We start from the raw sequence: 10,818 nt of genomic DNA, 5'->3' as shown, positions 1-10,818 counted from the left end.
GACCGGGACGGGTGAATCAATGCTCCTTCTATCAACCACTGGTTTGCCTGCCCTAGTTCTCGATTATTTAAATTGCGGTATGATATGGCTTCACTATTGCTGTCTGCCAAGTAAAACTACATTTATTCACTTTCACTTCCATCTGAGAATATTTAGCAGAAAAAATATCAACCAAATGAGTTTCTCGTGAAATTATGCGATTGTCTTTATCATGATGCAATGTAATTTTATTATTTGATCTATATCTTTGAAAAAAGGTATTTTCCCTTTGACTATTCAAAACCTGTCAGAATAAATCCCCTATATTTTACACCGCTTCCTTCTGTCAGTATGCCAATATCACAGCCTTGTGGAAAACGTGATCATTTTACGAGCGCTATGTTTAATGACACCACAATAAAATAGATACATTTCAATCGCGTTCCTACTTCATGGTGACCAACAAACACTTTAATAACTATATTACACCACAGTTTATTTTTTAATGACATATGTTTTCCATCTTCGTGTTGGAGTCCTTCCGGTATTGCTTTGGCGACCGGAAGTCAAACTCACCTCAGTGAGAGACCCGTGAAGATCCGGAGTAGAATAGGTCTTCAGCAACCCATGCTTGCCGTAAAAGGCAACTAACGGGATCGGGTGGTCAGGCTCGTTGGCTTGATTGATGCATGTCATCGATCCCAATTGTGTGGATCGATGCTCATGATGTCAATCACTGGAAAGTCTGGTCCAGACTCGATTATTTACAGACCGCCGCCTTACAGCTGGAATATTGCTGACTGCGGCGTTGAACAACAAACAAACAAACACACACCAAAGGAGCCGCAGCCGCTTTAGTGACCATATACAGTCTGATTTTAGGTCAGTAACAAAAATCTTGGATTTTTCCCGACGGGCTCATATTGGGTTAGTAGTTTTGCGCTCTGATTTGTCAATCTCACTTTGAGGCATAACATATCTCTATATTGTAGCAATTGTCTAAAATGTAGTGGCAGGTATATGGTGGGCACACAAGCACACTGACACTCTGAGATTATTGAGAACAGTTGTTGCAGTGGCTCATTTATTGACAACTTTGAAAACATATAATTGTATTACATTTTCCATTATGTGCCGTACCTTACTCCCACTTTAGGGGGCGGCTGTCAGACCTCATCACTTCAATGATGATCTTGAAAAAAGGACGATGTTACCGAAAATGCTGGGAAAATATCCTCAATGTTTTACATAGAAATAAATCCCCACTGGACATACTGGGTGTGCTGTGGGTCCACATTGTTTAATTCTTAAGTTTTTCTAAGACTGACTGAATAATATTTCCAGAATTCAATTCATTTTTGTTGAAAGGAACTTTTGAGTCTAGACTCAACTGGTAATTTCGAATGTATTAGGATTTACTTTCTACTTCCTATCTACATATCTGACCTTATAAATAGAAAATTGGGAAACAAAATATATTCAACTTTGATGTTTCTGACATCTGACATTAAAAATAGTTTTGATAATAATACAATCTAAACTAACAGATGCTTGGCATCGACTGAAATGCTAAATATCATGAGTGCGTTTATCAATATTTGAAAACATAAAAAACGGAAATATAAAGTTTCTTCAGAAAGGTTATTAGAAAGGACCAGAAACAGTGAGACAAGGTGCAGTTACTAGGGGATATCAACTATCATATGAGTGAGTGAGTATGGTTTTACGCCTTTTCTAGCAATATTCCAGCAGGACACCTGATATGGGCTTCACACATTGTACCTATGTCGGGAATAGAACCCGGGTCTTCAGCGTGACGAGCGACCGCTTTAACCACAAGGCTACCCGACCGCCCCTAACTATCATATGCGCTTTGCATATCTAGTTTGTCCTGCTTTCATGCGACATTGAAATTAATGTTTTAAGTTTCGAGCTTATTTTCCGTAATCACTCGTACTGAGTGGGTTATTCTATTTATAACCCATATTCATATTAAAGACATGTTTCAAGAAAAAAACAATCAACTGCCGCCGATCAAGAATCAGCTGTTTTGTATCAATCCGCGTGTAAAAAAACCACCGTCCACGCACTCCAACCGCATTACTCAATCAACGTCTTGCTACGCGTAAAAATATAGTTCTGTTAACAAAACTTTAAAGATCACATTATTTCAGTTATATTTCTGTCTGAGTTACACAGCGTACACTATCTAGCATTGATAAAAGAAGACAATTTTCAAAAAAGGTTCAACAGGCTTTTTAATCAAGGCTTGTTTTGACAAAACCTCTCATTGACAAGACAACAGCCGTCGTGCATCAGCATGGACATGAATTTCACATTGAGAAGAGGAAACACGGAAAACCTGTCAATTTTTTCATGTGTCATTCGATAAAAATGCCAAAAACTGTATCAACAACATAGAAGGAATGTACAGAAGTCATGTTTGATTGAGAAAAGTTACGAAAAGTAGGTAAACTTTGAAAAATACGATTACTGTCAGTGTCGGAAAGAATGACCCGACTTGACCCAGATTTGAGACAGCTGAAACCAAGTTCCAAGTTTATTCCGGACAAGAAGTTCTGTAGACTACTCAGAGTCAGAATCAATGAGTATTCTTCTCTTCGGGGCCGGTAGATGACTGTCGACAGTGGAGTGACCCGAGTCGTTGGAAGAAATGGTGAAATTAAAAAACCCTCCATATATGGGCCCCGAGAACAGGGTGTGCACCGTGTGCAGGGAATGGACGTCGTGTGTGATTTGTGACAAGTGTGACTGATGGGAAACTAGTGCATCTGGGATTCTGGGTGGATTTGACAAACACGCTTGTGGAGTGGATATAGAAGATGACAGGATTGTTGATATCTTGATGTTGTGATTCATTAATTGTCGAATAACTGTTGATGGACTGGACGTTCTTGTGGCCAGAAACTTGCATAATTTGATGCGCTGGGACACCATTGTCGGATAAAGTTTGGATCATTCGCTAGCGCTGTGGTTCGTCAACCTTTTGTCTGAGGACAGTCCAGCCCTGGATGCCATGGTCTTCATGAGAGAGCCTAACTTGTTTCTACCAACAGGTTGGCGTTTGAACCAGGTGTTTTCGGATTTTACACCGAACTGTGTGTTTGTTGCAAGATAAAATGGACTCGCATCATTGCTAAAGTCTCGCGGGCGAACATCCCGATACAACTTGTATACTGCTACCGGACAACATTCACCACCAGGTTGAGCCCACGCTTTGGGTGCCAAGTCACGGGATTGATCACCCTGTCGTGTTTTTGACTGGCGTTCCAAATACTGTAAATGTTCCTTATTATCGGAATCAGTTTTGAGTGTTACGTCGCCCCACTGCATGCGTCTGTGGGGCGTGGCCGACCTCAGTCCAAAGTAGACTGTATTGTTCCACCACAATGTGTTTAACACAGCATCTGGAGACTTAGTGCCAAGCTGTCCGGATTCACGGAGTTTATTCAGTTCCATGTCGGACACAGGATCAGCTCGCTGGGGTAAGTTTCCTTTTCCTTGCTTTTTTAATGATTTTTGTTTTGATTTCTCAGTTTAGCAAAGTGCATAGATTCCGCCAGCAGATGTTTGTAATCGTGTCGCTTGAGGTAACGCTCAATGCTAGCCTTGATTCCCTTCAGAGTAGACGGTTCGTATTCCGAATCATCTGATTTGCGTGCCGAAATGAAAAATTTACAAAGAATAATGTTAAGTTCACTGGGGCTAATTTCTTCCACCTTTCTTGTGTCATTTAAACTTTCCTGTATAAATTTGTGCACAAAATTCATATCAAGTTTAGTCTTTTTCATAGTGTTTTCGTTTTCATTGGCAGTTAAGAACTTTTCGATGTCATCATCGTTCACAAAGGCAAACCTGTCTGCATTCAGTCCGGTGTTTGGATTCGGGGGGTCGAGAAAGTCGTCAAACAGCAAGTCCTCTAGCACAGACGCTGGCAGACGCAAAACTCGCAATCTGAATCTTGGAACTTCTATCAGGCCATATGCAGTTTTGACAACAAATACATTAAATGTGTTCAGAGGTTGAATTATGCGAATAACTCTTCCTGTCAGATCTCCGTCCACTTTAACGAGGTCATTTACTTTGACAGGTGTCAAATGGTCAGCCATGTTTGTTTACAAACAACGCAGACGTAGTTTTCTTTTTTGTAATTACGCTTATTGCAAACTAAAACTCGTGCGAAATAATTGCTTTATTCATTATAATGTGAAATCATGTGGTTTATATAAAACTATGTTCTAGCCTTATAAATCTCGATAAAGTGAGATTGTAGCACGTAAAACATGTGAATGAATGCCCTGGATTTGTGAATGAACTCATTGAGAGAAAAATATTCCCGTCGACCAATGAAAATTGACATTTGTTTAACTGACCAATCAGCTTCGAGAACCACTAATTGCACACTGTGCAAATATCAAAAAGTTATTACACTGCATATTTGAGCCCATATGGGTAATAAATATTAATACTCACCTGTGTTTTACAAGTTGACCTTTATTCTAATTGAGGACAGTTGCAGTTTTGGCCTTTGTTTCGGCATTGCTTCTGAGCGCGAAGGCCGTATTATAGGCATTCGAAAAAGGATTTATTGTGCCAGGACAACCTGGAGATTATTGCTGAGGCTCAGATTCCCGTCATAGGGTTGTGTAATTAGGGTAAGTGGGAAGCGAGCGTTAGTTCAACCTGGTCTCTGTTACACAGAGTGACCGTAGCGCTACAACGATCCCTACTTGAACATTGCCTTCCACGGTCGTTGCTCTACAACGATCCATACTTGAACATTGACTTCCACGGTCGTAGCGCTACAACGATCCATACTTGAACATTGACTTCCACGGTCGTAATGCTACAACGATCCATACTTGACCATTGACTTCCACGGTCATAGCGCTACAACGAACCATACTTGAACATTGACTTCCACGGCCGTAGCGCTACAACGATCCATACTTGAACATTGACTTCCACGGCCGTAGCGCTACAACGAACCATACTTGAACATTGACTTCCACGGCCGTAGCGTCACAACGATCCATACTTGAAACATTGACTTCCACGGCCGTAGCGCTACAACGATCCATACTTGAACATTGACTTCCACGGCCGTAGCGCTACAACGATCCATACTTGAACATTGACTTCCACGGCCGTAGCGTCACAACGATCCAAACTTGAACATTGACTTCCACGGCCGTAGCGCTACAACGATCCATACTTGAACATTGACTTCCACGGTCGTAGTGCTACAACGATCCCTACTTGAACATTGACTTCCACGGCCGTAGCGCTACAACGATCCATACTTGAACATTGACTTCCACGGTCGTAGCGCTACAACGATCCCTACTTGAACATTGACTTCCACAGTCGTAGTGCTACAACGATCCATACTTGAACACTGACTTCCACGGTCGTAGTGCTACAACGATCCCTACTTGAACATTGACTTCCACGGTCGTAGCGCTACAACGATCCCTACTTGAACACTGACTTCCACGGTCGTAGCGCTACAACGATCCATACTTGACCATTGACTTCCACGGTCGTAGCGCTACAACGATCCATACTTGAACATTGACTTCCACGGCCGTAGCGCCACAACGATCCCTACTTGAACATTGACTTCCATGTAGTGCTGCGATCACTTTGTGGAACGAGGCCCTGCTACAATTTCAGGGGGATTCAACAGAAGTGGGATAAGATCTGAGGGGTCTGTGAAAATAAGTGGAGCCTGAACTGACAAACCAGTGGATGACAGCATGAACAAACACACGAACGAACAATTAGGAGCTTCAGTCGTCGAACCCAAGGTTTCTGGACTTTGTTTAAAGCCGCACTCAGCAATATTCCAGCTATATGAGGGCGTAAATAATCGAATCTGGACTAGACAATCCAGTGATTGACATCATTAGCATCAGTCTACGCAATTTGAATACGGTGACATGCATCATCCAAGTCAGCTATTTTGCCTTTTACACCCAATCAAATCTGTTTGGGCGGATAACCACTGGTTATTCTCTGGCGTTGACGTCTGATATGTACCTCACATGCGAGTATATAATCGATAAACTGTTCGAGGTGGCGTTGAACCCTAACTCTATACCTAGCAGCCATTCTGATCAGCCAGCAGTCCGCCTCTTCAACAAGAAGCATGGGGTCTGTCCTGTTCCAGGTGTGTGGTTGAATTGGTTGCAGTGAACAGTTTCAACGGACAGAGTCAAACAAATAAACAGCAAAAGGTATAAGGCTTTGAACATATTTTATTAAAATACAAAGTTTCTTCTCTAGTAGATAAAATGTTACTATAAACAGTCCTGAAGATCCATAGTTCCACGTGGACTATGCTCGAAGATGATGTAAAAAATAAAGTTGAACAATTTCACGTTTCTTGCATGATCCTCGCCACTGAATGTCCGTTCATAATTCTCAAACGTGTCTAGACTGCCAAAAACGGTCAACATGGACAATACGGTATAAGAATCATTCCTATAGCTTCTACATGTTTTATAAGATTCTTACCCCAAGTTTGTCACGTTTTGTTGAACCAAGTGACCACTCCCTCGATCCTACAAATCTAAATATATATGTAACTTGTACGAAAATATTATACAGTTGTAATAATTTAAATACAATTTTATATGAATAGGCAATAATGTATTTTACACCAATCTTTTATACATGTGAATCTGATATACATGTGTGACGTTGCTTATTGTAAGAGGCGACTAACAGGATCGAGTGGTCAGGCTCGCTGACTTGGTTGATGCATGTCATCGATCCCAATTGCGGGGATCGATGCTCATGACATCAATCACTGGATTCTCTGGTCCAGACTCGATTATTTACAGACCGCCGTCATACAGCTGTAATATTGCTGGGTGCGGTGTAAAACAACCAACCAACCAAACCAACAAGAACACAAACTCCTTCCCAGAAACCTTGTGAATGGATCCAGGGCTTGTAGAGTAGCTTTAGCAAATACGTGCCGGAGATAAAGACGATGCCAAGAGCGGTAAGTTTGGAATGCTATATTAATCCCTGAAAAACATCATTATCATCCCTTCCTTTGGTCTGACAAAATGTCATCATCTATTTGTAGCTGTCAAACAAATGAGGAACGCATAGGAGTTACCTCCCTTTCCTATGTTCTAGGCAAGCTCCACACAGCAATGGCCGATTGCAGAGCTACCGTGATGTTAACGGGGATGTAATGTCAGTGTCACATCCTGGGAAGGAGCTAGTGTTCTGGTGTCTGTCGCTGAAGTTCTCGCTGCCGCAAAACAAAGATCTGAGGACATCCCATTGCTGGTCATGTCAGAAAGACCTTTCGCGAACTTTGACTTACCACTGAAATGACTAGCCTAACAAGAAGTCGACATCAATCAATTAGAAAGCAGCTTTCTCGAGCTTTACGGCACTCGTTTCAACCGGGCGACTTCCATTTCAGACTACGCTTGAAAAATATGTTGACCCAGTCCTCGATTTAAATTTTGAAAACTGAACAAACGAACATTCCTGTATGTCTAATATATGTTTGAGATTGTATGGCAGTGTTTCCCATATACTGTGCAACGCCTCCTCCGTTGGAACGTTTACCCCACGGAAGACTATAATTTTGACGGAATCAGTCGTACGGGCGTTCGGAATACCCGTTATCAACGTTTTCGGGGTTTCATGATTAGAAAACACATTCCGACTGTCACTTTCATGATCTGGTAAGCGACGCTTTGATTGGTCGGAAGAAAGGTAGTTCTGACGTGACCCGTAATGGGATGTCCACAGATCTTTGTTTAGCGATGGCGAGAACTAAGATCTGATTTTAATGAGATTGCCATTAGCACTGTAAAAACTCATTGTCTTATCCAAGGAAAGGTGGAAGGAGAGTAGCAGCTCATATCTGAACAATTTGATTGGCATTTTTACAAGTTGAAAAGTAACAGAAAAGGCAAGATCTTTTATGGATTCCTTATTCTATTATGATGCAATGTTTCAGTAAAGATCCTTATGCTGTTGTCAAGTAGGCCTCTGTCCTCTGTGGTCTGGTGGTAGAGCGTCTCTCCGGAGAGCAGAAGGTACGGGGTTGATCCCCGGGCCTTGTCATACCAAAAGACGTCAAAAGATGGTACTTGTTGTTACCCTGTCTAGTGCTTGGCATTAAGGGGCTAAAACAAGGACTGGTCGGCTCTGAGTCAGTAAACAGTATACTGAGTGGGGTATTCATGTTAAACTGCGGCATGGTATCTCAGTGGGCTCACTATAAAATTGCAATTAGTCCGGAGTGGTACAAGCAGCCACACACACAAACATCGTTATAAATGTGCAGTAATCTTGGACATGATGTTAAACCCCATTTCACCTTGCCTCACCTCTTGCTTGACAACAGCATAAAGATCTTTTCCGAAAGGTATCATCATAGAATAAAGAAGTTGTCATCCATATAAAATCTTGCTTTTACCAAACATATCTGAGTCCCAAGGACAAGTAGCACCAACATGCATAAGTTTCATTTCAAAGACATCTGGTTTATAGACATACCATGTATACCAGAACAGGTCATTCTTTTCAATTTAAAAACCTCAAACAACATAAATGAAATAAAAACAAAAGAAATATGTACAGTAAATATACAAAAATATAAGGATCTGGAATGAAAATATGTGACAATCCTGAACTTTCATGGTCATTGCTACAAAAGAAAAACATGTTAAAAATAATATCTTTCAGGGTTAGGGTTCACTGTGCAAAGGTACTTTTTCCTTCGCAATGAGGTACATAGATCATGCAAATAAACCAGACTGATGCTGGCACGACAAGAACTGTAACTCTGCACAGAAAGTTGCAAGACAACTCAAACAAGATCAACTGGAGGACAAACTAACATTCTCAAATGTTTTTCATTGAGACTTAACTTAATAAATATACATGCACTAATCTAAATTCCAATTAATCAAGGATTTTAAAATGCAGATGGGTGATGTCAGTGGCAACACTAGTTGCCTCCCCGTGTCTGCCACTGACCACCCTCCCCCTGTGTCTGCCGCTGACCACCCTCCCCCTGTGTCTGCCACTGACCACCCTCCCCCTGTGTCTGCCACTGATCAACCTCCCCCTGTGTCTGCCACTGACCACCCTCCCCCCGTGTCTGCCAATGATCACCCTCCCCCCCGTGTCTGCCAATGATCACCCGCCCCCTGTGTCTGCCACTGACCACCCTCCCCCTGTGTCTGCCACTGACCACCCTCCCCCTGTGTCTGCCACTGACCACCCTCCCCCTGTGTCTGCCACTGATCACCCTCCCCTTGTGTCTGCCACTGATCACCCTCCCCCTGTGTCTGCCACTTACCACCCTCCCCCCGTGTCTGCCACTGACCACCCTCCCCCTGTGTCTGCCACTAACCACCCTCCCCGTGTCTGCCACTGATCACCCTCCCCCTGTGTCTGCCACTTACCACCCTCCCCCCGTGTCTGCCACTGACCACCCTCCCCCTGTGTCTGCCACTGACCACCCTCCCCCTGTGTCTGCCACTGACCACCCTCCCCCTGTGTCTGCCACTGACCACCCTCCCCCTGTGTCTGCCACTGATCACCCTCCCCCTGTGTCTGCCACTGATCACCCTCCCCCTGTGTCTGCCACTGACCACCCTCCCCCTGTGTCTGCCACTAACCACCATCACCCTCCCCCTGTGTCTGCCACTGATCACCCTCCCCCTGTGTCTGCCACTGATCACCCTCCCCCTGTGTCTGCCACTGACCACCCTACCCCTGTGTCTGCCACTGACCACCCTCCCCCTGTGTCTGCCACTGACCACCCTCCCCCTGTGTCTGCCGCTGACCACCCTCCCCCTGTGTCTGCCACTGATCACCCTCCCCCTGTGTCTGCCAATGATCACCCTCCCCCTGTGTCTGCCACTGACCACCCTCCCCCTGTGTCTGCCACTGACCACCCTCCCCCTGTGTCTGCCACTAACCACCATCACCCTCCCCCTGTGTCTGCCACTGATCACCCCCCCCCCTGTGTCTGCCACTGATCACCCTCCCCCTGTGTCTGCCACTAACCACCATCACCCTCCCCCTGTGTCTGCCACTGACCACCCTCCCCCTGTGTCTGCCACTGATCACCCTCCCCCTGTGTCTGCCACTGACCACCCTCCCTGTGTCTGCCACTGACCACCCTCCCAATGTCGACCATTGACCACCATCACCCTCCCCGTGTCTGCCACTGACCACCATCACATAATAAAAAGATTCTTTTGAGTAAGAATTGGAGATCTAGAAAGATCTAGGAATGAAGAAACAAGCACACAATCAACCTGTGCTACGCGCTAAATACCGTATTTGTCATTAAACGCTCTGCTCAAATACACACCCACTGACCTATTTCTAAACCAGTCTGTTAGTCATTTGAATACTATTACATTACATGACAGTATGTATTTTCATGCGTACATTACAGATCTCCTGTCACAGTGAGTATAAACCCTGCAACAGCCACAACAAATATAGTTTCAGATTTTCATACAAGTTCTGAGAATTACAGTCTTCAGCATTGTTGGGACAAATTGTTCACCACATTTGTCCACAGATCTGATTTCCGTGTCGCATGCATGCTTTATATGTATACGTAGTCCCATCTTCCCAAGGCAAGGGAATTAACTGACTACAAAAGTCCAGTTTCCACCCTTGCCGAACTAGGCTTGTATTATGGAATTACATTTTGGCTGGACTGACGAATTTGTGCATAGTCCAATCAAAATTGCGTAACAAAATCAAAATCTGGTTTGTAAACTGTCATGCAGAGTTCGGTCCATTGCAGGATTT

The 10,818-nt window shown here is 43.7% G+C and overlaps 1 protein-coding gene and 1 long non-coding RNA gene across 2 annotated transcripts; both read left to right on the top strand.

Moving 5' to 3' along the window:
* Positions 1-2,030: 2,030 nt before the first annotated feature.
* Positions 2,031-6,590, top strand: LOC124121290. Its single transcript, XR_006858989.2, has 2 exons — positions 2,031-3,485; positions 3,815-6,590. It is a non-coding gene; the product is annotated as an uncharacterized LOC124121290 (long non-coding RNA).
* A 2,586-nt stretch (positions 6,591-9,176) lies between these two features.
* LOC125376868 (pollen-specific leucine-rich repeat extensin-like protein 3) lies at positions 9,177-10,028 on the top strand. The gene has a single exon (XM_048389236.1). It carries the CDS (start codon positions 9,177-9,179, stop codon positions 10,026-10,028), a length of 852 nt encoding a protein of 283 aa, XP_048245193.1.
* Positions 10,029-10,818: the final 790 nt, after the last annotated feature.

This window comes from Haliotis rufescens, unplaced genomic scaffold (assembly GCF_023055435.1).
Source record: "Haliotis rufescens isolate VD_foot unplaced genomic scaffold, xgHalRufe1.0.p SCAF_8, whole genome shotgun sequence".
NCBI lineage: Eukaryota > Metazoa > Mollusca > Gastropoda > Lepetellida > Haliotidae > Haliotis > Haliotis rufescens.
Note: the sequence above shows the minus strand (reverse complement) of the source record. Positions and strands in the feature narration are given on the sequence as shown.